The sequence below is a fragment of the Elgaria multicarinata genome, chromosome 23 (genome assembly GCF_023053635.1).
Source record: "Elgaria multicarinata webbii isolate HBS135686 ecotype San Diego chromosome 23, rElgMul1.1.pri, whole genome shotgun sequence".
NCBI classification, from domain to species: domain Eukaryota; kingdom Metazoa; phylum Chordata; class Lepidosauria; order Squamata; family Anguidae; genus Elgaria; species Elgaria multicarinata.
In genome coordinates this window covers 8,639,110-8,666,969 of record NC_086193.1, presented here as the reverse complement: position 1 = coordinate 8,666,969, position 27,860 = coordinate 8,639,110, and the positions used below count along the sequence as shown (strand labels likewise).

General features: G+C 45.4%; 1 protein-coding gene across 4 annotated transcripts; it reads right to left on the bottom strand.

The window, feature by feature from the left end:
- Window positions 1-749: 749 nt before the first annotated feature.
- On the bottom strand, window positions 750-23,191 carry NCLN (nicalin). Of its 4 annotated transcripts, none has more exons than XM_063147020.1 (15): window positions 22,966-23,191; window positions 19,905-20,095; window positions 16,213-16,357; window positions 14,893-14,987; window positions 13,957-14,037; window positions 12,704-12,807; window positions 12,492-12,580; window positions 11,996-12,135; window positions 10,617-10,807; window positions 7,909-7,996; window positions 7,107-7,145; window positions 6,817-6,980; window positions 4,427-4,480; window positions 3,403-3,481; window positions 750-1,265 (listed from the first exon to the last, which is right to left on the bottom strand). In XM_063147020.1, the coding sequence occupies exons 1-15, from the start codon at window positions 23,150-23,152 to the stop codon at window positions 1,206-1,208; spliced, it is 1,707 nt and encodes a 568-aa protein (XP_063003090.1). In that variant the 5' UTR covers window positions 23,153-23,191; the 3' UTR covers window positions 750-1,205. The 4 variants fall into 4 exon arrangements, with proteins under 4 accessions (XP_063003090.1, XP_063003091.1, XP_063003092.1 ...); XM_063147021.1 differs by having other exon boundaries at window positions 6,817-6,977; XM_063147022.1 differs by having other exon boundaries at window positions 10,629-10,807.
- Window positions 23,192-27,860: the final 4,669 nt, after the last annotated feature.

Here is a 27,860-nt window from a genome sequence, read left to right as displayed (position 1 = left end):
CCCTGCAACAAATCATGATTTGTTCGAGCATGAACAGGCTCCTTCCTCCTCCCAGAGCATTTGGCAGCAGTGGTGACTTCATGCTTCATTAAGCCAGTTTCTCCATGATGCGCAAACCAGGAAATTGTGATTTAAACACTTCCTGGGCTTACCGGCTTATCCTGGCTAAGCCCACCACCACTTTTAGATTTTCTCCTACACAGCCTGGAACAGCTGAAGTGTGCCTTTCCCCCATTTTTTGCAGCCTGGATAAGGGGCAGCAAATGATTGTGCATGAAGATTTTGACTCTGTGTGCTAGCTGCGTGGCAATGCTGCTGCAACCCAGGGAGCTCAAGTGCTCCTTCCTTTCTTCTCTCCTTCCACACTCCTTGGGTGTTTTTTAAAAGTGTATTTTAACGGTGTGGCTGACACCACACAAGTGATAACCTAGGAGGCCACCATATTCCCCCACTGTGCCTTACTAGAAATGACGTCACATCATGATCTTTGTAAGGTTTCAGCTACCCTGAGCACAGAATGTGACAGGCTAGCAATACCAAAAAACCAACTGAGCAATTCTTCCTGCAGGCGCCCACAGAGGAACAAGGCCGAGCTGACTAACTTCCTGCCCCTGATTGGGCAAAGCCCATTAAAAACATCTTGCTGGCATTCACGCGAGTCAGAAGTTGTGAAAATAAGTATGCTCAGAAAGGAACCTCTTAAGTAGCTCTCTTTAATTTACATGTGCACATCTTTTTTTTTAAAAAAAAAAAAAAAAACAACAGAACAAAAACAAAACACAAACCAACCGTCACTTCAAGTTCTCCATTTGACAGGCAGGCCCCATGCGCCAAGCCCCCCAAGGTTTCTGCCCCCCAAGCTTAGACCTATGGCACATGTCACTCGCTTTTTGTATAGCAGCTTTGACTTTATGGAAACGTCTTTGTTCGGTGGATGGCTTCCAAGGGGGTGGGGAGAGAAAAGAAAGAGCCACCCAGTGCCGGATCATTCTGAAAGGAGTGGTGCACATCTGCAGTCCTGTCCCAGGGAAGGGGTGGGAGAGGGGGGAAATGCAGGTTTGCAAAATGCAAGGGAGTTGAAGTGTCTTCCGGGTCAGCTTTTGCTCCCTGTTCCAGTGTAGTACGAGAGAAAACAGGGAAACGAGCAGCAGTAGCATCCGATGCAAGGAGAAGGGCTTCTCCCTGACAGCATCGCTTTGTCCTTTTCATTGCTGCTTGGATTTCAGGGATAACCTCTGCACAAGCTTGTAAAGGAGACTGAAATGCTAAAAACAAAGAAGAAGAAAAGCATACGCAGTAAGATAGTGAATTGAATTAGATTAAATTAAAACGAAAGGGGAAGGGAGGGCTGAAAGATTTTTTTTTGGGGGGGGGAACTAGTCCAAGTTTGTAGCAGCATAAGCAGCGTGTTAAGGAATAATGCATTTACTGTACACACGCAAGTTCATGTCACAATGAAATGTGCCAGACTGAAGGTAGTACAAGGCTTTCTTTGTCATAGCTTGATTATTACTTTTCTTGCAAACACATGCGTGCGCGCACTTCCAGTTAAGGAGAGTATTGGATTGAGAAGTTTTAGAAGAAAAAATAAAGAGTATAAACTGCAGAATGTTAACTCTGAGCAAGTTCGGATGACACAATAGTCAACCATGTGTTAATAGTCAACTCCATTGTTCACAATTTAGGGGGGTACTCCCCACACGCGTCCAGGTTATCTGGAAGACTGTCTTCTTCCCTATGAGCCTGCCCTGCTCTGAGATCTTCTGGGGAGGCCTTTCTCTCGCATGCCTGAGGGGTACGCGGGACAGGGCCTTCTTGGTGGCTGCTCCAGGGTTCTGGAACTCCCTTCCTAGGAATGCCAGGCTGGCTCCCTCTGGGCTAGTTTCGGAGGCAGGCAAAACCTTTTTTGTTTCAGCAGGCTTTCGGAACTATACTAGACCTGTGTTACTGTATTGGCTCCCCCCCTTTCAACCTGTTACAGTTTTTTAAATTTAAGTTTATTATGTTTTTAATTTTTTGTTGTTGTTTATTTGTTCAGTCGCTTCCGACTCTTCGTGACTTCATGGACCAGCCCACGCCAGAGCTTTCTGTCAGCCGTTGCCACCCTTAGCTCCCCCAAGGTCAAGTCTGTCACCTCCAGAACATCATCCATCCGTCTTGCCCTTGGTCGGCCCCTCTTCCTTTTGCCTTCCACTTTCCCTAGCATCAGCCTCTTCTCCAGGGTCTCCTGTCTTCTCATTATGTGGCCAAAGTACTTCAGTTTTGCCTTTAATACCATTCCCTCAAGTGAGCAGTCTGGCTTTATTTCCTGGAGTATGGACTGGTTTGATCTTCTTGCAGTCCAAGGCACTCTCAGCATTTTCCTCCAACACCACAGTTCAAAAGCATCTATCTTCCTTCGCTCAGCCTTCCTTATGGTCCAGCTCTCGCAGCCATAGGTTACTACGGGGAATACCATTGCTTTAACTATGCGGACCTTTGTTGTCAGTGTGGTGTCTCTGCTCTTAACTATTTTATCAAGATTTGTCATTGCTCTCCTCCCAAGAAGTCAACGTCTTCTGATTTCCTGGCTGCAGTCAGCGTCTGCAGTAATCTTTGCGCCCAGAAATACAAAGTCTGTCACTGCCTCCACGTTTTCTCCCTCTATTTGCCTTTTGTAATTTATATTTATATGTTTTAATTGTACATGTTTTAATCTTGTAAACCGCCTTGAGTCCCAGTACTGGGGAAAAGGTGGGATATAAATATCATCATCATCATCAACCATGACTTGACTATTAACTAACTGTGCGGATCAGCTGATCCCCCGTCTACACCCTGTCCTCCCACCGAATAGTGGCACTGGTTCCCCCTTGCAATCTTTTTCTCTGCACACTGACAGCTCACAAAAGCAAGGCAGAGAGGGAGATCCTGTTTCTTCTGTGGTGGGACCAAGGGTCTTAAAGATCCGCTTCCCATGAGAATTCTGCTTCCTGCCGGGGTGTGAGGACAACCACAGGGATTCCCCCCCCTCACTGTCGGTACCTGGCAGCATGCCTGAGCCTGCATGGGGCTCTCCCGGCAAGCCAGAGCTGCGCTGGAGATTATGAGGGCAGGACAGCAAGTCATGGAGGAGTCAAGCTCTAGCCCTTGAACATAAACTAGGTGCAGGTTTTCAACCATTTCTCTGTAGACATGAGGACTAGCAATTTTAAAATGGCTATGTACACATTTGTTAATCTAGTTGAATAAAAGACTAACAATCCTGAAAACGCCTACTAGAGGCTGGGGCCCAACTCTCAAAATATAGCAAAAGAAGCATTGAAAGTTCAAAAAACATTGCGGGGAGAGAAGGCAGCCGCTTTGCAAAGCGCAGCATTTGTGAAGAGAGTTTTGTGAAGAGTTTCTGGAACAAGCACTCACCTGGACAGCTACGTAGGCCACTCCAAGGTAAGCTGCTATGCAGAGAGCCAAAAGGAGATCGAAGATGGCAGGCTTGACTCTGAAAAATATCATGTTCATGCACGGAGTTACTTGAAGTTACACGTACGCAATTTCATGCTTCCACTGAGAGAAGGCTTAAAAGTGAAAAAGGATCCGGAATACCAAGCCACCCTTTGCAGAGGGGTATGTGCCTGAAGGTACTATTCTTACTTTCAATTTATTTTTTTGATTGAGAGCTCCTGAAGAAGCAGACATCTCCAAAATTCATTAAGTGCAATAACTTCTTTTCTCTCTCTCTCTCTCTTTTTTTTTTTAGCACCAGAGTGTGTTTCCTTTTTTGCTGCTACTTTATGGTGCCTTTCCTCAAGCCCTTTGGTTGTGTGGGGGCTACTTAGAAAGACCTATTCTCAGGGTGTCTCCTCATCAAAGGGGAGACAACTATCTAATTCCCAAGATCCTGCCTCCAGATTTTGTGCAGAGTCTTGAATGTGCTCTGGATCAGACATACCAGCCAGCCTTGGGAAGGTCAGCTTCTCACCCTCTACTTCCAGATCATGTGTGCTTGTGTGCAAGAGAGAAAGGGGGACCTTCCTGGTGGCTTCTTCCTGGCTGCTAAAGACTCAACACCTGTCCCTTAAAAGAGGATCAACTTTTTCCAACTGCAAAGCAGAGGAAAAACTTTGACCTGTGTCAAAGCAGGCAGGAGCCTGAGAAGAAACCTTTCACCACTCTTTCCTTGGATGACACGTTAAGCATTTTGAGCTAAACATTATGGCTTAGCGTGTCATGTGAACCATTCCTAACCATGGGGGCTACATAGCCACAGTTTAAACACGCTCACTAACCCTTTGCTGCAAAAGGGTTAGAGGCCTAACCTGTCTGAACAGGTCCGTTAATAGCTCTTCTCCCTATCTGTCACGTCCTGAAGCCCCCAGAACATTCATCCCTATAGTCTCAATGGCCGGGAGAGGACAGACCACAAAATAAGGCCACTCGTGCTTACCTATAGGCATTCATGACTTGCTTCAACTGGTCGTAGAAAACAAACTCAGGATCCCTGTAAATTTGTTTTATAAAGGAAAGAGAGGGGGAAATGGAAGAATTTAATGTTTAAACATAGTTGTGATTTTTAGAGGTACAACATAAAAGAGCACAAGGCTACCATATACCTACTTAGACCATTGGCCCATCTGGAACCTAGAACTTTTAAAACTTGATGTTGTGCGGACTTTATACTGTTAGTTTTACCCTACCCTGTGCCTGTTTACCCTACCCTGTGCCTGTTTGCATTCTCTTCCCCTCCTTATTGTTTCATTATGATTTTATTAGAATGTAAGCCTATGCGGCAGAGTCTTGCTATTTACTGTTTTACTCTGTACAGCACCATGTACATTGATGGTGCTATATAAATAAATAAATAATAATAATAATAATAACCATCTACTCTGAGATCTTAGAGAGCCACTGTCAAAATAGTAGGTCTTTCCCAGCCTTTCTACTTGAGATACTTTTGAACAGAGATGAACCGTAAATCAAACACAGAGCCTTCTGCATGCGAAGTACCTGCTCTACCGAGTCAAACCACTAATCCATCTCACCCAGTGCTGTGTTACCCTGGCAGTGGTTCTCAGGCAGAAAAAGGTATTTCCCATCATTCGCTGCCTGTCCCTTTTAACCGGGAATACTGGCAATTGAACCTGGGATCTTATGCATAAAATGCATGGAGGCTCTACCACTGAGCAACATAACCCTGCCTCAAGTAACCGTATAAAGCTACTTTTACTGAGCCCATCTACACCAGTACTTCCTACTCTGACGGTCAGCAGTTCTCCAACAGTTCAAGCAGACTCTGCTACATCCTTCCAGCTGGAGGTGGTGGGGACTTTACCACTGAGTTACAGCCCTTTAAGAACCTGCATTTAGTCATTTTAATTGGCAAGAACACTTTGGCCAAAGTTTACTTATCAATTTCATCTCATGCTGATCAAGAACTGCACTATAGTATTTAATTCCATATAGATGAATCCTAACATTTTCTTAAAAGGATCACTCATAATATTCAGTGACTTCTCTGTCCCTGCATAAAATGGTAAACTCAAGTTCTTGAGATGTACCAGGATTAAAATAGAGCAACATGCCTCCCGAAAAGACCTTCTAGGAATACTGTGGCCAGAGGAAGCACTGCACCACAAATTTGGATATTATTTGATTTATACTTCTAGGCCACATGTCGAAATTTTAAAAAGCCAAAGTGAGTTACAGAGCACAGGAAAAAAATAATCTAAACATTCAAATACACATTCAAGCCAGCCAGATAAGGGAAAAAAGTGGAAAACCTCAACAAGGAAGACTAAATACTCTCTTTAGCTAAAGGCGACTTGAAATTTAAAAAGTCTTAAGGGCTCGCCTGGAAATGAGCAGGGAGGGTTTTAATGGAATTGTTTTAATGTGGGTTGAGGGTTTTAATGGAATTGTTTTAAATGTTATTGTAAAGCGCCTCGATGCCAGAAATGGTGAGGCAGCGCTATAAAAATGCTTTAAATAAATAAATAAATAAGGGGCCGACCGTATCCTGGGGAGGGACTTCCAGAAATGAGGGGCCGCCGTTGAGAAGGCACAAGCAAACCAAAAGTCACATTCTGCAAGGAAATAGAAGGCCAAAAGGAAGGTGGTGGGGAAGGAAAAAACTTCCTGACTGTTAGAGCAGTACGACAGTGGAATCAGTTGCCTGGTGAGGTTGTGGGCTCTCCCACCCTAGAGGCAGCTGGACAACCTTCTGTCAGGGATGCTTCAGGGTGGATTCCTGCATTGAGCAGGGGGTTGGACTCGATGGCCTTGTAGGCCCCTTCCAACTCTGCTATTCTATGATTCTATAAGGTTAAGGTAGCCAGAGAGAAACTTCTGTTCAAGGCCTCAATACAAGAGCAGGGGGAGGCAATGCGCCCCTGGGAAGGTTTCTTGCCTCCTACTAAGGTGCCCCCCAACCCCATGACTGCTTTTTAAATGAACACATTTTGCGGTGAAATGGGTTTCTGTCAGTGCTGGAAATGAAGGGCTCAAAGGAGTAGTTTAGCGTGTTAGGGCTCAAACTCCACTTCTGCCTTGAACTCAGTCTTTTGGGCAGATTACTGGTCTTTTGCCACACCTCAAATTGCCACATGTGCTCATGGCCCAACAAGGTTGCCTAACCCTGACCGAACATGTTTTGCTGGGCCAATTTCTCCCCACCACCCATAATCCTGGCCTCCAGCTGGGGCAATTCAACATTGTCTGTGATCACACACGAGGAAATATTGAGGGCAGTAACAGTGGAAAAGAGCACCACAACGCGGGTAAGATTAAAAGAGTAGCGCATTCAGCACCCAGGAGGACCTCTTCTCTGCCCACCCTTACCGTTTGTCTGCCTTCACGTGATGCTGCTTGACATCTTTCAAGTAGCGGCTCATGTAATACTCTAATGTGTTGATAAAAGTGCTGTCTTTGTCAACCAACTGGGCAGCCCTGGGCTGGCTGGTGAGCCAGTCCATCACGGACTCCATCTGTTCCTGCTGGATCTGCTGCAGAAGCAGGGAAGAAACCGAGAGGCAGTCGGCCTGTTCTGCAGGCTAAAACCCACCACACACACAGCCCTCCAGCTCCTCCCTGCCCCACAGCAGTAGATCCCATCAACTAGGCATGCTTACCATCTGCTCTGTGAAGATCTGGAGGTCAGCAGGTACTCCCTAGTGAAGGAGAGAGAAAGGAGAGACAACGGAGAAGCCTGAACATGATTTATTTATAAATTTTTATTTATAAATAGGTATTGTACAAAGATTAAAAGATAAGACCATCACTGCCGGCAGGCTTGCAACTTTGCAACTCAAAAGGAAAAAGGGATGGGGGAGGGGAAAGGACAACAAGCACACTCAGGCATCGTAATCGTTTTTACATGTGTGACTTGCAACGGAATGTTGCACTGCTCCTATTCAGTGCGTCAGCCAGCCAGCAATGGCTGGCTTTCAGGATACTCCATTCCATTCTCTGCCCCCCTTCCTATTTTTTATTCCCCACCCCTCAACAGTAGCATTCTGTGGCGACTGAGAGCATTCAATCCTCATTGGGTTGTTTAGTTGCACCTTTGGGGGTTTTGTCCTAAATGTTCTTTCCCCTACTTCTGCAAACTTAGCCTCCACAACTCAGCATCCAAGTGAACTGCTAACATGTATGATAACAAACAGCTGGACTAGAGGCAGTTCAAGGAGGAGAGGAGCCAAAAGGCAGCAGTTCCCTCAGTAGAGCCAATAAAGTAAGCCGTGCAGCCCCATCTCCCCCTCTGGCTGCAGCCGGGTGGGTGGGACGTCTGCTAGGGCGTGACAGTTCTGGGAGGGGAGGAGCTAAACAAGCCAGTCAGCTGATCATGCCAAGAGCCACCTTTACCTTTGCTGTAGCTGGCAGCTGCAGTTAGCATAAGCTGGCCAGGGGAGAGCAGTTGTAGAAAAGATTTACCTTCTCTGTTAGGTTGTAGATTACCCTTGTCAATGCCTCCATAATGATGCGGGTGTTGCGAGTCAGTATTTTGGGGTCCACCCGGGCTCTGTAAGGGGAAAGGCAACAGCTGTGTCAAAACTACCTTTCTTTTGGTGGGAGAAGGTGGAGTAGAGATTTGATGGGGCAAAGATATCTACGTCATCACAGTTCAAGCAGCTGCCTCAAGGTTTCTATTTAGAACATGCATCAAACGGGCTTCTGCTGTCAGCCAGGTCCAACTTGCTCCCAACATCTTCGAATATATTTTATTACGGTCATTGACCAATACCAACAGTACATTTAACAAACATTGTTAACAAAAATATGTTAACACATTAAAACTACCAACATCTAGAGAGTCAGAGTTCAAAACAATTATATCAACAAATCCATCTAAAATCACAGAGTACACTCAGGGGCTAAAAAGGTACGGCATGTTATTGCAATACCTCTCCCAACATCTTAAAATCTCAACAGCCTGCCTGTTGTCTTTAGAAGAAGGAAGCTTGAAACTTAATGTCTTCTCTCAAAAGGAAGCAAGGCCCACACGACGAAGATCAGGAAGCTGGGTTTGCAGGACAGTCTGGTGTGCATTTAGCAAACCTGGACCTTCAAGTTATGCAGCTGAGAGGAACATTACAAGGCACGCATGCTGGTAGGATGTCTCCCTTCAACAGGTACTGACAAGGAGGGACACCCACCCATGTAAAACATGGTAGGGAAAGGGTAGATACTTCTTTGGGAGATTTTGGCAAGCACACAAATGTTCCAACATATTTGTATCCTCTCTTCCAAAACTTCACTTTAACAACTAGCTGATCTACATATTATGCAGAGTGAGGTGGCAGAATTCTGGGTGATACCACTTGGGTGCCTGCCGTATTTTGGAATGCCCATCCACACGGAAAGCTCCCTGCTTTTAGAAAATTAGTGCAGCAGGGAGAGCTAAACCTTTCTCCCAATATGCTAGTTTACAACATGCAAGGAGCATTAAATGACTCCCACCCACAATCTAGATGGTGCAGTCCAGAATTCTATCACCTCCATTGCCCTCCTCAACTTTAAGAACGAATTTAAGCCCCTTCACACTAAGGTTTAAGGCCAGTTTGACAGGCTGAGGTCCTCCCCACAGGACATTGCTACTTCATTTTCACATGACAAGGCATCGATATGTAACAGCCCCCACATGAAGAGAAAAATAACAAGCTTTTCATACAAAAAAGCAGCCACCGCTGCTCTGCCTTTCGCCAAGATAGGAGGGGGAGTAAGACAGGGAAGGAGAGATACAGACCAGCTCTGCACTGCCAGATCAATGTGCATCCAGCCATGTAGCCTCCCTTCTCAGCCAGAACTTGTGGAACTCACTGTCACAAGAAGTGGCAACAGCCATCAATGTGGGCATTTTTAAAAAATACAGACATCCCCTTCCCCATGAATTTGGCTGCCAAGAGCCTATTTTGGTGGTTTTAAATTTTGTATATCTGTTTTTAATGTTCATTGTTTAAACTTTTGTAAACCGCCCAGAGCGCTTCGTCTATGGGGTGGTATAGAAGTGTAATAAATAAATAAATAAATAAATAAATAAACAAACAAACAAATGCTAAATGCAACCCCCTGTTCAGAGGCAGGGTGCCAGATACCTTCATGTGGGTTTCCCCAGAGTCGTCTGACTGGCTGCTGCAGGAAGCAACACGCAGGACTAGATGGACTTTGGACCTGATCCAGCAAAGCAGTTCTTGCTAAGGAATTAGAAAAATTCATTGGGGCAAGTAGGGGTGGCTAAATGCAGAAGAGGACAGAGCTCCGGCACGTGTTATGTACAGGCCAGGCTGGCAGAAGGTAGGTTGGGATTTACTGGTAGATCTCCAAGTGATGATCAGTGGATCACACCAAGAGTTTCCCACTCCCCATGGTTTCATAGTAATGACAACAGAAAGCCTTCGTTAGGCTGCTAAAATCAAGATAGGAGTAGATTTGAGAGTGAAAGGATTTGCGCATGAGCTCCAGTTCTGCTACTGAAAACAAATTCCCCAGCTGAGGTTATGTTCAGAGGCACTTTGTTTGCAATTCTATTTCTGCCTGCTTGAAACAGTATTTTGCGCCTGGCTCCATCCGGTGGACCTGGAGATACTGATGAAAAGCAAAGTAGATCCTGCAAGCCTAAGATCTGCACATCCTTGGTGTTAAAGAGGGAACTTCAGTGGGGGTAGCCTGCACAACAAACTCCCTCTTCTACTCAGTGCAGGAGCCCTGTCGTCTTCCCCCTCTGGCCAGCCTAGGGACAGGTTTATCGATGGCTAACAGGGAAAGCTGTCGCCTTGCTGCTCCTGCTTGTGGCCTTCCCAGTGACATTCCAGCCAGCCCGTTAGAAACAGGGTGCTGGGTTATTTGGACCTTTCGTCAGATCTGGCACGGCTTTTCTTTTAGATCCCGCTTGAACCACACCAGGCAAGATTCTGGGGGAGGTGAAAGACATCTGCTAGAGAACAAGTAGCCCAAGAGATGTACATTGATGGTGCTAAATAAATAAATAAATAAATAAATAAATAAATAATAATAATAGATCAGGCTTCACTTTCTAACGCTCGACAGCAAAGGCCATTTCCTTGCCAGAACACGAGAGTAGAAAAGCAGCAGGGAACTCTCCCCGGCTCCCCATTCCCAGCACCTTATTGCAGCCTCCTCACCCAGCAGCTGACCTCACGTCCATGATGCTGTTGCGCAGGCCGTCTCGGTGACTCTCGAGGTGGGAAACTGTGAAGGCTGGCAGCCGCCGGATGGCAAAGCGCTCGTGCTCCCAAGCCAGCATGTCTTCTGCCAGGTTGATTTTTTTGTGCACCATGGAGAACCGCACCTCTGGAAACTGGCTGGCGACTACCTGGGGATGCAAAACAAGGGAGTTCAGCCATTACGCAACTCATCTCCAGCTTCCTTCAGAACAGCCTCATAGGGGCTACAGTTTGCATCTCCCAGCCTGTATGAGCCTGTCCAGGACTTCTGTTCCATCACAGGGGCCTTCCTTCAGACCCCATTCCTGAGGCCTACTGCTATGTGGCACTGCCGATGTAGAACAGCCTCCTGAAAGAAGCATATGTGGCACTATTGCGACCTGCTTGTGGCACCTTAAAGAGCAACAAATTTATTATGGCACAAGCTTTTCTGGACTAAAGCCCACTTCATTAGGTGTAAGTGCACCTGGCATTTGATGAAGTAGCCTGCAGACCACTAAGCTTATGCCACAACATATTTGTTCATATTTAAGGTGCCACAAGACTCTTCATTGTTTCTATTTAATTGTTGCTGATTTAATTTTTAGACTGTGTTTTTTACCACTCTTATTTTTGTAAGCCACTTTGTTATAAAAGGGCAGGATGTAAATGAAATAGCAAGTGGGACCTGCAACAAAATGTTACAACCTGGAGTGCTGCTGTTCAGGATCACAGTCACCTTGTTCCATCCCCACTTCCAGGTTCAACTATCAACTATCCACTTCAACTATCCATGGCTGATCAGTCCTCACAGGACTCTTGGGGGGGGGGGTCACCAACCTTTAGGGATTTTATACTACTGTAAACCTTGGGGCTCCCCCAAGCCTGTCGATACCTCCCACTTGGGCATTGGGTAGTACTGTTTTGGTTATATACAAAACAAGACTTGCAACCTGAAGATAGAAGCAGAGGGAACAACAACACACTGTAATACTGAATGATGGTGCAAAGGAACTGGAATATTTAAAAGGCAGGGGTTGATGGGACTTGTAGCCCAACACATTTGGAGGGCACTAGGTTGGGGAAGGCTGACCTAAAGCACACAAGTTTAAGTATACAAGTTCTTGAGACTGTGGTTATTTCTTTAACTGCCAGCAAGTGGAGTGATTGTTTATTCTTCGACTGCTTTAAGGAACATGCTGGTTATAAGGACCTCTGCCTTATTTTCCCCAGAAGGAGTTCTTGTTAGCCAGAGTGGGACATGATGCCAGAGAGGCACACTAGCTGCCTTTCTGAGTTCACCTGCTGCTGCTGCTGCTGCTGCCACTGTCTCGACAAACCCCATTCCCCTTGCTTACCTGTTCCAACTCCTTCAGAAAAGCATGCTGCAGAGTCCCCTCCTTTGGAGGCTTTGAGACGTGCAGGTGAAGGCTGTTCCCTCTCCCCAGAGTGTCCAGGCAGAGGACAAACGCCACATTGTCCTGCAGCAAACTGGAATCTGAAATAAAGGCACAGACAGGGTTATGAAATTATTATGGTTTGGGGACTTCAAAGGATCATGAAGCATGCAAGGAGGGAACACTCTCTGCATGCTCTTGCTTATACAGCACAAAAAAGTGCATGGCTGTCAGTTAAGACTAGGGCTAGCAACATAAGCTAATTAGCTAGCCATTATTCAGGGCTTACCTACCCATATCTACAAATGAGCGAACAGTCTCACTCCCTCAATACAGATTCACAGACACCCAGCTAACATCTTTGTCTTTCTTCCTGGTCACCTCATAAGTAAAGCCAACACCCCCCCCCCCCTAGACTCTCCTAAACATATGTGGGAATATAATAAACCCGTCCCACCTGTGTGATCCAAGTTGTCTTCCAGCCACCTCTTGGTCCCTTGATAATTAAACTTGCCACCTCCAGATGCAAAGAGCAGAAGATTATACCTGTATTATTTGAGTGTAAGGAATAGAGAGGATGCTTAAACTCAAGATTGGTCAATGCACACCCATTTTCAGTAAAAGGCCTCCCCAAAGAGAAACTGCCTCCTACCACCACACCTTTCTTACCCAGCGTGGGTCCGTTTGTATGTGTAGAGGCGAGAGAACAGCCTGGCCAGTTCCAAGAGAACAGACACCCCACTCCCGTTGGAGTCAGCACCATGGGAGAGCCACTGGAAGAGAAGGAAGTCCAAAGGTAAGGGTATGGATCTGGAGACCCAGCAGTAAGGGAGATGCGGAGGACAGGAAAAGGGATTACCGCAAAGCAAGCCATGTCACCCCCATACATCAAACGAACAGGTAGCGGGAAGTCAGAATCTTTGACACATAATGGTGCAATAATGACTGTTTTTTTAAAAAGAAAGAAAGGATTCCTTAAATTAAACAGAGGGTGGCTGTCAACTACGATAGACAGAAACAGAGATTGCCTGCTACTGAACACCTGATGTTAAGGACAAACAATATGGGAGGCCTCCTGCCTTCACGCTGTTTTCGAGCTTCCCCAAAGCACCCAACCAGCTCTAATTAGATGGAACACCAGTCTGACTCTGAGTTGGGCAGACTCCAGGCTTGGTGGAACTACTTGAATTTTTATTTTTACAAGGATCTCAAGGTTCACCAACCAGCCAGATGTAAAATGGTGTGTGGCTGGCTGGCTGGGGCTTTTGTATATTCACAATTAAGGGTTAATTCAGTATGAGAACTGAGCCCACATTCCTTCCAAACAGAAGATTCACACTTGGTTTCTCCCCAAGCTTTCTTCATTAGAGCAGTCTAATGGAGGGGGGCAGCTTTTAGTTCTTTCTATTGTTATATCATTTGGAATTAAACTCTTGCCAATCTACTGCAAATCACCCAGAGATCAACTAGTAGATCCCAATCTACGTTCTGCCCTCCATTTGTTTAGGCCGCTAGTCTTCACCGGTGGGTTGAGGTCCATCCCTGGACTGAGTCCCAGCCCAAGGCGGTTGCATCAGCAGGAACACTACAATTTTCTATTTCCCCCCCCCCCCCCCCGTCAAGTAACACAAAATGAGGAAAGGAAAAAAACCGAGGGAGGAGAAAATAATAATGTAAAATACAAGGATTGTTGACTCAGGCAATTTTCTTTAGCCTTAATGAATCAAGTCTTTCTCACATTCTGGATTAAACCACATGAGTCAGAGTACGGACCGTGGGGAAGGAAGTATGCTCCACACAAAATATGCCCAAATTTAAGAAGCAGTTTAGTATAACATTTGAGGTAGATCAAGCAAGTGAACCAACCTGCACCACACAGAAGGTGCCAAGACATGAGACACTTGCTAATGTCAGATACTTACCGGGGCAACCCCAAAAGAATCATAGTGAGCTACTACTACAATAGTAGGCAGGTCTTCTCCTCCCAGACCAGTCAACCGTCCCTAGTAAAGGGGGATGAAAAGTTTAAATGAAGGCCACTTCTGCTGTTGCAACATCTAAGCCAAATCAACACAACCACAAGACATCCCTGTCATTAAACTGTGTATGAGTTACTTGATTTCCCCTGAATTCTACACACACACCAAAAGCATTATCTAAACATTTTTGAACCCTTACACTGACTTCCTGGATTCAACATTAGCTCCACCATGGCCTTGTGCCTTATCTCTCTGCTCTCATATCCCCATAAATCCTTGCTCATGACCTTTAGTCCTGCAATTCCACGCACATCCCTCAGGTGTTCAAAGTTCTCCTGCTCCATCAAAAGATTCTGCCCTTTATGCCTTGCATCCTCTTATGCTTGGGACTGGTTAATAGAACACCTGTGAGATCCCTCCTCTCTTCCTTCTGTCAAATCCCTCCTCAAAATCCACCTTTTCTGTCAAGCCTGTGGCACAATCTCTCCAGTTACTACACCCTGCAGCAAGCAAACCTGGAACCAAGCTTCACCACATGTAACTTAAAACCATTCACATGCTTTCCTAGCTTATCTCTACCTCCACTGCTCTCTCCCTTCCTCCCTAGTGCCAACGTTTAGATTGTAAGCTCCTCTGGTAATCTGCAAAAGCACCACACCGAACACACTGATGTTGCTATATAAATAATCATTTTAATTAATAAAGTAAGAAAAGGAAAGCAGAATAAGAGTCCAGCTTGTGAACAGACACAGAGAGGCAGCAGCCTTGGTGTAGAAGCCCAAATCGCCAGGATTGCAAATGTACATTAGGCAAACTGTCTGTGCCTAAAAATGCCTCGTTTGCAAAACACGTCATGACAGGAAGTGCTTTCAAACTCACCTCCACACTTGTGATGAGCCAGTCACTGACGGCTTTGCTCTGAGCCCCACTGGTCACCATTTGGAAGCCATTCGCAGTTGCCGTGTGCAACAGAACTAGAAAGTAAACAGGGATATTTTAAAAAGCAGTCAATTAGCTTTTTCGGCCCTTCAGTTTGTACACAGAAGAGTGCTAACATTGGATCACTTGAAAGAAACTCAAACAGCAGATAATATAGCTGGCAATTCCTTGGGTTCTCCAGGTTAATGATTTGCCTGTTAATTCAGTTAATGAATGGCTAGAATTATGGAGGGCAAATTAGTGCCATTGATTACTGTTAAGAACAGCTTGGTTCCTAAGACAGCATCTCTCAATTAAACTAGATAAGATAACATCAAGTTTTCATGGGTTTTGTTTTGTTTGATGTGGCTGTTCTGGTCTTTGGTATGTTACTATATATATATATATATATATATATATATATGGGGGAAACAAGCTTGTAAACAGTGAAGAATTGGCTCCAGGTGACCAGTTGGGGAAAAATTAATTGGAAAAGGGAAGCAATGTTAGGAAAGTGGGCATTTGTGTAACCAAGGCTTGGCACCCTACACACTCAGTGACCAAGAGTATACAAATATCAGGCTGTACCTAGCAACACTCGGTCGTCATTGTGCACGTTCAGTACAGTTGCAAAGGAGTGCAAAAAGAAAAGACTGCTACCTCTGAAACTTGCTTCCCATAAAAAAGACAGACATGAATTTGAGCTTTTACATTATATACTTTGGATAGAGATTTCTGACAACACAAAAGTTTAGTGAAGAAAACCCTCTGGTTTATTTCTGAATTATTTTTCTACAGAAGTTTGCACAAAAATTAAAAAAAAACTCCACTAAAGAGCAGTTGCAGTTAATGTAACGGTGGGTAATAAAACCAACAAGCACTAAAATAATAAATCAGGAGAACAGTCACTTAGGTTGGTATTCTATTCCGTTTAGACAGAAAAAAGTCCTACAACCACCTTATGCCAGGCCAGACTGTTTGCCTGCATAGCCCAGAATTGTCTACTACTTTGTCTGACAGTAGCTCTCCAGGATTTAACAGTGTCTACTTAGAAGTAAGTCCTAGGTAAGCATCCCCAGTCTTTTCCATCACCTGATCTTTTTAACTGGAGATTTGAAGGATTGAATCTGGGACTTCCTGCAAGCAAGTGCTCTGTCCTAGAACTATGGCCCCTCCTTTATGCCACTAATGAAGGCACCTGCTCAATATGTTTGGGGAAGGTGTTCCAAATGCTCCTTGGAAAATGGACCACTGGTACCCTGTGTCCTAAAAGAGGCCTACCTTCAGCAGCTGATGCTGAGCCTTGCGACGCAGAAGCTGCCTGCGTTTGCTCATAGATGGAGAGCAGCTCTTCATCTTCCTCGGCAAAGTAGACCGGCACAATGGTTTCCATGGCCAGCATTTCTGGCTCGATCTCCATGAATTGCTGAAGAGGAAGGGTTGAGACAAGCTTAAGAAGAAGTCAGTCTTGAAGAGACCACCACCACACACAGGGGGTTCACACCTATCTTTATTGAATAACTGACATTTACTCCCACATTAAACTTCAGGAATGTAATTCTTTAGTAGATGCTTCTACATCCACTGTGGTGGAGCTGAACAACGGGGCAGCCTTCTACTGGGTGAGATCACAATCTATTTAACTCACTAATGCCTATCTTGTTTTATACATTGTGATCCATGTGCGTGGGGAAATGGGGCAAAAACTTAATGACTAGTACTGGCTCTCCAAAGTTTCAAACAGAGAAGAGGTCCTCCCCCAGCCCTGGGTAGAGGTTTCGCTACTGGAGATGTCTGTGATGGAATCTTAGCCATTTTGCAAGCAAAGGAAGTGCTCAGCCGCTGAACTATGGTCTTTCTCCCTAAAACAGTTTTTTTAAATGAGAAACAGAAAGCTGGCTATTAACAGGTCAGATCACTGACTGGTAGCAGCTCTCCAGGTTTTCAGACACGAGTCTTTCCCAACCTTACTTAGAGATGCCCAGGATTAAACCATGGGACGTCTGCATACAAAGTCCTACAAAGCTACGAGTCTCCCACGGAACTGCTAATTTGGCTGCCAGGCAGGCAAGCAGTAGCTAGACTGTTTTTGCTTGCAGTAAGAGATGAAAGATGCTGTGTTTGAAAAAAGTTGCTATATGGCCGTACTGGCTAAAAGATTGGGTTTAGCTCTACTAAACTCATACAGTTAAGACAGCCAATGCGGAGTGGGGGTGGGGGCTCTGTCAAGCCCAATAGTAGCTGCAATATGGGGCAACCATAATCCTGGCTTAACTTACAGGTGCTACATGGATGTTTGAAAGAATGCATGTGAAGCCACTTCAACATACAGAAACACAATATGAATGTAGGGATTACTACTTCTCTGCTGCTGTTTCTTCAAGAAAGAAAGAAGCAGCTTCTTCTTCCTATTTCTTTCAAGCATCCCAGAGGACAATAGCAGTAAATAGCTGCTGAAATGTCCAGTACCATTCTTTATTAATTTAAAGCATTTTTTGTTTACCCAGCTCCTCTTCAACCATAATGACTCCCAGAGCACCTTACCCAGAATCAATAAAAACCAAGGCAGTTGCTGGCCACAGCTTACGGTTGAAAAAGGCACAACACAAACAGGAAAATGGACAGAGCGCAAGAGCTGGCTGGAGCAACGGAGGTGTGAGTGAGGGCTAAACTACATGGAAGTGCATTGAGCGGGGGGCTGGACTCAATGGCCTTATAGGCCCCTTCCAACTCTACTATTCTATGATCCTAACCTCCCCACCCCCATTTCCTTAGTGTAAATGTCCAGAGCCTGATCAGGACCACCTCATACAGATAGTAAGAATTAAACCTTCCCACCCTGCTTCTCCCTACAGCCCCATTCAGGGGCTAAATTAAAAAAAGTTTCACTGTAGCCAATGGTAGGGTCCCCCCCCTTTTTTTTAGTCTCGGCAGAGGGGCTGCAATTTGGAGTGGGAAGCAGCTGGGTAAGAAGGTTTTACCCCCACTCAACCACTCACTCACAGTGGTTCCAATCTAGATCAGGCCCTGGGGACTTAAACTAAAGTTTTCTTTAAAAAGTTAGAATTAGTTATTCACATTAGTCCCGAATGTGCGAAAGAACAGAATATAGGTGTCTGGTGGTAGCCCCTTTTAGGTATCTTCTAGGGGTGGTTTGCTCTGTGGACACGCAAAGGAGTATTTCTTTCTCATTCAACTTCCTGAGTTTTGCATTTGCGAGTAGTTTTATTACCCCAATTAATTCTCTACCTCACAGAAAGAGAAGAGAATCGCAGGCAAACAAAGTGCCTGCATTGTCTGTGTACTAAGCACAAGCAGCAGCATCCAGCTTTTAATCCCCATTACATCTTGTTTTAAAGTGGGAAGTTCAAATTGCTGTGTTTAAAAAGGAAACCCCCCTCTTATCACAGATCACTGAGAACTTTGCATTCCAGAGAGTGCACTGCTTTTCTGTGTAGCTTGGAGGATATGATGATGATGGGAGTTGTTGCTGGAACAGGAGAATGTGGATCCTTTTGCATGGCATGTGAATTCCACCCTGCTTTGTACTCATGATCTTTAATGTTCACATGCCTCAGTTTCCCGTTTCTGTAATATGGGTTAATGGCTGCAGGGGATTCAAGAGATTGCTCCACCTCTGGTGCCTTCTTGGCTCCATCTCATCTGCTTCAGTGGGAACCAGCCATCACATTCCCTCCTACTAATTTACCTCCAAGGTATTGCTGGCCACGTACCAATCTGATATCAGCAAGACCGTGTTCACCAGGAAACAGTGGAGCCACTGTGGTGTGGTGGCTAGAGTGTCAGACTGGGAGTCTGACTGGCCATGGAAACCCACTGGGTGACTTTGGGCCAGTCAGACTCTCAGCCTAACCCACCTCACAGGGTTGTTGTTGTGAGGATAAAATGGAGAGGAGGAGGATTATATACGCCGCCTTGGGTTCCTTGCAGGAAAAAAGGCAGGATATAAATGCAGTAATAAATAATAATAAATAAAACGAATAGTAGGAGCAATTCCGTACTAAGCCAGTAGTTTCCAAGCTTTTTACCTTCAGCAAACATTTTTCACCTTATCTTGTCTGCCAAGGAGCCTCTGAACACTGCAGAGGATGAAAGGGCTGCCTTTTCCCACATGAACTTGTTCTGAGGCCTTGCTCTGGGTCCCTCCATCTTCTGAAGTGCAGAGAATGACCAGAAACTAAGCTCTCTCTGTTGTGGCATCCAGCCTCACGATGTCCCTCCCTGGAATGGTTTGCTTGTTGCCATCCATTTTCTTTTCAGCGCCAGGTGAAATCCCCCCACCATTTTTTGCCCAGGCTGTTTAACCGTTCATTGTCCAGATCTAAAAATGCTTTAATACTGGTGTTTTTATTCTGCTCTGCTATGATTTGTTCTATTTAGGGGTCTTTTTAATTGTGGCTTTTATAGTTCTGATCGGATAAGCCGCTCTGAGAAAGGTATGTCATAAAAAGTGAAAATGGATAAACAAAATAATCCTAGGACCTATTCTAGGGTCCAGAATCAGTTCACTCTAACCTGGCTCAATTTTTATTCATTTAACAACTTAATTAAAGAATTTTCTAAGCAATGTTCTGAAGACAAGAATACATTTCTGGAAATGCCTTTTGGGAAAAGTATGTTTTTTTAGTAGGTGCCAAAAAACCAGAAGGCTTGGCACCTGCCTAATTTTATTTATTTATTTAAGCATTTTTATGCCGCCACTCAGCCAAAAAAGGCTCTCCCGGCGGCTTACAAGAGTATTTCTTGAAAAATCCCTGCAAGGAGTTCCAGAGAGTGGGCGCTATAACACTATGATGGACCATGATGGGCCGAACCTCAGAAACCTTGGGATGCCTCCTGATGAACATAGCAACCGAGCAGACCAGCAAGGGATCAAGAGACACACACAATATCAGTTTAGAACCCTGTTGGTGCCCCCCCACACACACACACACTATTATCACACTGCTTACCCGGATGACATCCTGAGGCACTGATGACATCCTCTGAGGAAGGATGATGACCACAGCACCAGCTGACTGGCGAAGAGCCTTCTGGTACTGTTCATAGGAGAAGTCCATCAGCCGCATCATCACACAGCGGCGGCTCAGCACATCCGCCTCCACGGTGCGCGCCTCTGTGTTTAACACAGCATTTCGGGTGCCTGTCAAGAGCAAAGAAAGATGCCTAGTGAGTAATTGTGTTTACCCCAGATCTATAGACATTTATTTATTTATTTATTTTAAACATTTTTATCCCACCCTATATCACTAGGATCTCAGGGCGGCATACAGATAGAATTATACAATATAAAACAATATACATAGCAAAAAAGAAATTAATCAAGTTAAAACCAGTATATAATTTAAAAGCAGTCAAAACAATTAACAGTTAAAACAATGTGCGAACTTGGTGAATTTACTTGGTGACATATTATATGAGAGAACTTTAACCCTTGAGGAACCTTGCTAGGTGTTTAATTGGTATACCATCACGCTTTAGGGTTGATTCAAAAAGTAGAACTTTGTAAAGTAATTGACACTGAACATCTCAACTATCAAGGTTGGGATAAACAGTGATTTTTATTATTATTATCCCAACCCATTCAGTGATTTTTTTAAAAGGTCTTTCATGCCTCAACTCTTGAATGGGCATTACCAACATGGACAGGTTTACCTTCCCAAGAGAGACCAGGTAAGAAAAGTGTTGATGGAAACCACAGCCCTGGAATGCAATGTGCCACCCTCAGTGCACACAATCCTTGCCTGTGCTTTGTGACACCATGACAGCATCACTCTCCAATGAGGAGTTATGACTTAAAGCTACGAGTCTGCATAGTTTCCACTTGCAAATGAAGCCATTTTTAATATCAGAAAACCTTCCCTGGCTAACCGCCTGTTACTTAGTTAATGTTGATGCCAGTGCAGTTTTCATTGTCTTTATGAATTTTATTTTAAACCACTTTAATAACTACACTGCCTTTGCCAAGTGCATCTTATATACTATTTTTTTATGTTTGTGTGTTGTTTTCAGTCTCTACACACCTTTTTAAAAAATCTATTTCTACAGAAAAACGAGGCTGACAAATTGATATTCAACTTTCACTTGTGGGGAGTTTTAATTTCCTCTGTAAATTGGAAGTTGATTTCCTTTCATCCATAATTAACATAACTTGAGCATATTAGGCATGCCGCATAGTTATACACGTATATATACAGGTATGTGCAGGATACTAACTTAGAGAATGCATTCTTGAGAATGAGAGAAGGGGCAAATGTATAGATACAGTTGATGATCCTGCAGTTGCAGAATTTTTCTGCAATGTTTCTTCCACAAACCCCCCCCCGCCCCGCCCCCAACTCTCCCCTTGACAATCCTGCTCAAGAAACAGGAAGGGTGGGGGCAGCTTAGTGGTAGAGCAGGTGATTTACATGCATAATACTCCAGGCTGAGTCCTGGCATCTCTAGTTAAAAGGGAGCAGAGCTGGGAAGGACCTATGCCCCAAACCCTGGAGAGCTACAGCTAATCAGATTAGAGAATAGTGATCTAGATGTGCCAATGGACTGACTCAGTATGGAGAAGTTTCCTAAGATCACCTGCTACCATTCAAAACCACAAAATAACCCTGCACACAATTGTTTATCTCCAAAGGTTACTCCCATCTTCTGCAAAATCCTCACACAGCAGTTACGCAAACCTGGCTCACTTCTGAGATCAGCTAAATAAAGCTACCAAGACTTCTGGGAATCTGCCTCGATTTATAGCAGTACCAGCAAGCATTCTGCAAGTTGGGTAATGCATTGTTGCAACTACTTGAGAGAGGAGGAGACTATTCATGAAGCAGGAGGCTACTTGGAAACTGCTGCTTGGTAATTTAAGTTGAATGGCTACCTTCAGTCTATAAAACAGACACAAAACACGGATTGCTCCCTCTCTGAGGGCAACTGGATCTTGAATAGTGGGGAATACAGGGTGGGCAGGGTCTAGATACTCCTGGCCAGTTAGGTAGGAGCTGCATTCGTAAGAGCAGCTAGAGCCCAACTGTGCCCAAAGCTCTGTGTGTGTGTGTGTGATATGTCTGCCTGTTAAGTCCTGTACAACTGAGGCTGCAAATCTGTTCAGATTTACCTGGAAATAAGTTATATTCCTAATAAACATGCACAGAATTGGTCTATAAGATTTCTTTAATCAGCCCTAATACAAGGTAGCAATAATAATTAATCCTTTCTATTAGAAAAGAATGACTAAAAAATTTAAATAAACTATATCAACGTTCATGTCTAAATCCCATCCCCCTAGCGGGGGTGGGGCGGGGGGAGTATGGGAGATTTGTGACTGCTTCCTACGGCCCGAAGAGCAGCATGTAACACCATGAAGTGTTCCAATACATTGTTAATACTGTGCTATTATAGTATACATGAGAGGCCGAGAGCGCATTTAATGTCAGATTCTCTATTATAATGCCAGGTTTGCTGTCCTCTAGGACACTGCTTTCCCTCTCCCCAGAACTTACCCTCAAACTAACATAGGTATAAAATATATAGAAATCACTTCATATTTGCTCTGGATCCCAGAAGGATGAAATTAACGACTTCAACCATATAAAGTGACCATCACGACAGAAATTTTTAAAATCCTAAAGCAAAACGCTTCGGCCTCCGCCTTCTCCAGCTGACCTGATGGGAATCAAGCCATCAGCTGAAAAAGGTGGAAGCCTAAACACCCCGCGGCGGTGTCACCTTGGCCTCGCACAACGTGGCCTCACACATGGCTTCCTTCACGTCCCACCAAAAAGAGCTATTCGAAGGAGTGCCCGTATTGGGAAACATAACCACACACGTGTTCTCCTCCGCCTCCCCACCACGCACACACCATCTCTCCCCCTCAACAGAAACGCGCCGAGTTCTTTAAACGCTCGCTCTTCCTCGCACCGCGCCCCCTCATTAAAGCGGGGGCTCCAGGCGAGGGCCTCCCCCGTCCCTCCTCGCTCCCTTCTCTCCCCTCAGGCGCCGCTCCCTGGCTCGCTGACTGACCGTAGGGCTGCCCCCCAAGCTCGTACTGCTGCATGCGGTAGACGGTGAACTCGTGGGCGGCCGAGGCTGGCGGCGGCCCGAGCAGCAGGAGCAGGACGGCGGGCAGCACCAGCAGGAAGCTCAGCGGCAGGCACGAGGCCTTCAGCAGCACCGAGCCCAGCACCTCCTCGCCGGCCTCCTCCAGCATGACGACGGCGGCGGCGGCGAAGGGAGACGGGGCAAGAAGGAGCGAGCAGAAGCGGCTCGCCTGGGCCGCCTGAGAAGAATCGCCTCAGCCACAGCGCGCGCGCAAGGCACGCCGGGAAATGGAGTCCGCCGCCTCACGAGGGCAGAGCGGCCGCGCAAGGCACGCCGGGAAAACGGAGTCGGCCGCTCGTCTCCCCTCCCCCGCCGTCCCATTACGGTCGTCGCGCGAAAGGCGCGCCGGGAAAAGGGCACCAGCGCCTCCTCCGGCGTCGCGCTTTCCCTTTAGCGAGAGCGAGCGAGGGACGCCGGGAGATGGGATCCATTCGCTTTTCCCAGATGTCTGCCTGCCTCATGGCAGAGACGCCTTTCACTGAGAGAGTAGGCGCGCAAGGCATGCTGGGGAATGGAGCCAACTGTTTTCTCCTCACATGTCCCTTTCCGTAGAGTGAGCGCGCATGGCACGCAGGGAAATGGAGTCCCGCTCCTATCATTCCTTGGTTCTTTCAACGTGTTGACATCATCATCATTATTATTATTATTATTATTATCATCATCATCATCATCATCAAAGAGGAAGGGTGCGCGCAAAGAATGATGGGAAATGGAATCTAGCTCCTCCCTCGTGAGCTTATTTCCTCGAGGTATTTCCCCCTTGGAGCGTGCGCGGGGCATGATGGGGAATGGAGTTCACCTATTTCTTCCACCAGTTTTGCGCGCAAAGCGTGCTGGGATTTGAAGACTTTTGGGGGGCGCCTGCTGCTTTGGGGTGGGGTGGGGTAGGAGAAGAACCCTCATAATGCCTGATGGGAGAAAGAGTTGTTAGGCCCAGAGAACAGAAACATTTATTTATTTATTTATTTAGAATATTTATATTGAACCTCTCACACACAATGTTTATATTTTTAAATTTGATATGAATCAGATTTGATGTCATTATTTTTATTATATTAGTACCATAAAGCTGTGACCTCAGCAGGTGCAAAACTCACAAAGGAGTTGGCAAGGCATGCTGGGAAATGGAGCCTGCCCCGTTGTGTCCGTAAAAACATAAGAGCCGTGCTGGATCAGTCCAAGGGGCCTTCTAGTAGAGCATTCTGTCCCCACAGTGGCCGCACAGAGGGAAGCCCACAAGCCGGACACGAGCGCCCTACAGCACATTCCTGCTCACATGACCCAGCAACTTGCGTACACAGGCTCACTGCCTCTGATCCTAAAAGTAGCCTATAGCTAGTAGCCCTTGAAAGCCTTCTCCAGGGATTTGTCTAACCCCCTTTTAAAGCTACCCAGACTGGTGGCCATCACCACATCTTATAGTGAATTCCAGAATTTAACTGCAGTGCGTGAAGATGTCCTTCCTTTTAGGTATCCTGAATCTCCCCCCACCCCATCCCCACCAATCACCTTCATGAGATGACCTCATTGACACTGTTCAGATGACATGCTAAACCACGGTGGTTATGCATTTTGAGCTAAGCATTATGGCTTAGCATGTCATGTGAACCATTCCTAACCATGGTGGCTACATAACCACCGTTTAAACAAGCTCACTAATCATTTTGGAAAAATAGGAGTGGAAAGCCAGTTCAATGTTTAGAATGAAATATACAAATATTATGTTATTATTATTTCTTAGCTGCCTCTCCATTTTTGATCGAGGCAGGGAACAACAGTAAGTATAAAATACATAAAATACTGATAAAAAACATAGTATGCATTGTTAAAACATCATAAAAAACATCCTAAAAGCATCCTAAAATTCCACTGGATAGGCCTGCCGGAAGTGATCAGTCTTTATAGCTTTCTTAAATGCTAAAAGACTGTTAAGTTGACAAATCTCCTCCAGCAGGCCATTCCTCAGTCTGAGAGCAGCAGAAGAGAAGGTCCTCTAGGTAATACCTTTCAGACTAGTTTTGGCTGGCTGAAGGAAATTCTTCTCAGAGGACCTGAGTGTGCGGGACGGATTGTATGGGAGAAGGCGATCCCGCAGGAAGCCTGGACCCAAACCATGTAGGGCTTTAAAGGTGATAACTAACACTTTATACTTCGCCCAGAAACTAATTGGCAGTCAGTGAAGAGATTTTAAAACTGGTGTAATGGTCCCCCCTAGGTGTACCAGTGACCAGCCTGGCTACCATATTTTGAACTAGTTGAAGTGTGTGAGAGACAGAGACGGTAGGGCAGCCTTCACTAACCTGGTAACTTTCACATGTGTTCAACTACAATTCCCATCACCACCAACCACAATTCAGAGTCTATTTATTTATTTATTTATTTATTTATTGCATTTCTGTACCGCCCAATAGCCGAAGCTCTCTGGGCGGTTTATTTATTTTGCCCCTTGGCTCCAATTGATGGTGGATCTTGGGGGACCTAGTAAAAAAACAAAGTAGATCCCACAAGCCTGAAATCCGCACACCCTTAAAGCAGGTTTGAGATTGGACTGTGGGATGGGGTGGGGATTAATTTGAGTAATCCTTTTAAGGGAACTTTCCTTTCTCTTAAGGTAGGTCTCCTCTTGGGAAAGTGATGATGTCACAAAAGGATAGCTTAGGGAGGGCTGGTTGACTGTAGCCCCACCCTTGCCAGTCCTGGCCAGAGGGGACCAGAGATTGGAGACCATGTTGCTTGAACTCAGTTCTTGGCCTTTGCTGTTTTTAGATCTGTTCCAGTGACCTTTTGCTTTGGGGGATGGGGTTGTTGTCTTTTCCCTCGACCCCTCTATGACTTTCAAGGTGAGTGGCTGTTCCAAACGTGGGAAAAGAAGGAATTCATTTATTTTATAGCAGGATAAACTGCCTTTTAATGGAAACCCTCCCAACATGTTGTATGATGAAACTTAAAAGGTAACAAAGCCATAATAAAAATAATGAAAAAATAAAAATTAACAGTCAAAACCAAGTTGTTTTGCAAGGGGTGGGGAACCGCAGGCTGAAGGGCCAAATCCAGCCCTCCTGGGATCACAGTTCAGCCCTCCAGGACACCGAAGTGACCCTGCCCCCTTCCCTTGGCCCATTCCTCTGACCCCTGGATGTTGGGTGCTTTCCCAGCTTTTGTACAGTTTTCTAAAAGGTTCAAATGCCTGTTGTAAGTCTTCGTTACTGGCAAATATTTAAAGTTGAGAATTTGTGGGTTTTTAAAGCACTGTTGCTGTAATAATAATTATTAATATAGCACTTCAGAATGTTCAAAGCACTTCACCATACACCATTTGTAGTAGTAGTAGTAGTAGTAATAATAATAATAATAATAATAATAATAATAATAATAATAGACTTCTATCTGAGGCCTAGAAGAGCCTGTCATTGTAAACAGAACTGAGGTAGAATGGGCCAGTGGGTCTGCTGGTATAAAGCAGCTCCCAATATTCCAAGTGGAACCCTTTTCCTTAAGGATAACGCAGGCCTGGGCCTTGGGCCGGTTGTCCGTTGTATTATTCAGCAGCCATTTTGTGCCTTCCTTCTCCAGCTTGATGCGGGCGTTCCCACTGCTTCCCCAGCTGGCGTTTCCATCACCCCTCCAACTTCTACAGCAGCCCGTTTGAGAGGAAGGAGCTTCTCTGTTAGAAAACGGCCTTTCCGTCCATCAGCCCGTCCATAGCAGCAGCAGGAGGGAGCTAGCCAGCCGGCCAGGGACGGGATTTGGTGAAGCGGGAGGGAATCCCACATGGCTGCCCAAGGTCCTCCAGCTGGCATGAGCCCAAGTGCTGCATTACCACCAGGCACCCAGAACCCATCTGGATACCAAGTCTATCCACCGCATTTGGCTCCTCCGGGCTATGCACCTGGAGCTACACATACAGTGTACGTCGTGGAGGATCGAAGAAAGGACGCATCAACTCTAGCTGCTTGCATAGAAGGCTGTTGCACTGCGCTTTGCTGTTGCTGCGTTTGGGACCTGATGACCAAAAGTCTTGACTAGCCTTGAGAAGCTTCGCAACATCTCTGCCATGGAGTGCTACATATTCACCCCCTCTTCCGATCTTCTCCACCGCAGCTTTTCAGCACCATGATAAAGGGTCTGCTTTATAGAGGCAACAGTGATGGAGTCTGCCTTACAGATAGCACTGCGTGATAATATTGCATATACACCTCGTTTAGTTTAAGTGGAGGGAAATTTTTCCTGCCCCACTTCTTTGTAGAGTGCGTTTCTAAGAGTTTTTAGTTTCTCTTTTAAAGCAGTGGGTGACCTGTTGCCCCTGGGCATAATTGCGGGTGCTCTCTATCGCTTAAATGGCATCTCACTAGGAATGTCAGAGAAAGAGAAAGGGAAAAGGGAGTCAGAGAGAGAGGGCAGGGCAGAAAGAGAGGGAGGGAGGGAGAAGGCTTCATCCCACGTACCTGTTTCCCTTTAATTATCCCCGTAGCGTAAAGCTGTCATTGTCGTTGTTGCTAGCTAAATCACACACACACACACCCCCGGGCGGCAGCACTCTAAGATCCTTTGCATACCAGGAAAAGGGTTTAAGGGGGGAAATGTAAAAAATCATTAAAAAATCAACGGATGACCCAATCCAATTCAATTTTGGTATGCTTAAAGCTCTCCTTAATATCTATTACTGTGCCAATATTGATGTCTTTATCTTTAAAACACGCAGATGTAAGCATTTGTTTAATTTTTCTTTAAACATATCAAATCCTCCTCCTGCGCCCCCAGTAGCCCCTCGGAAAACAACAAATGATTCGCTCTTAAAGTAGCAAAATAGGTTGGTT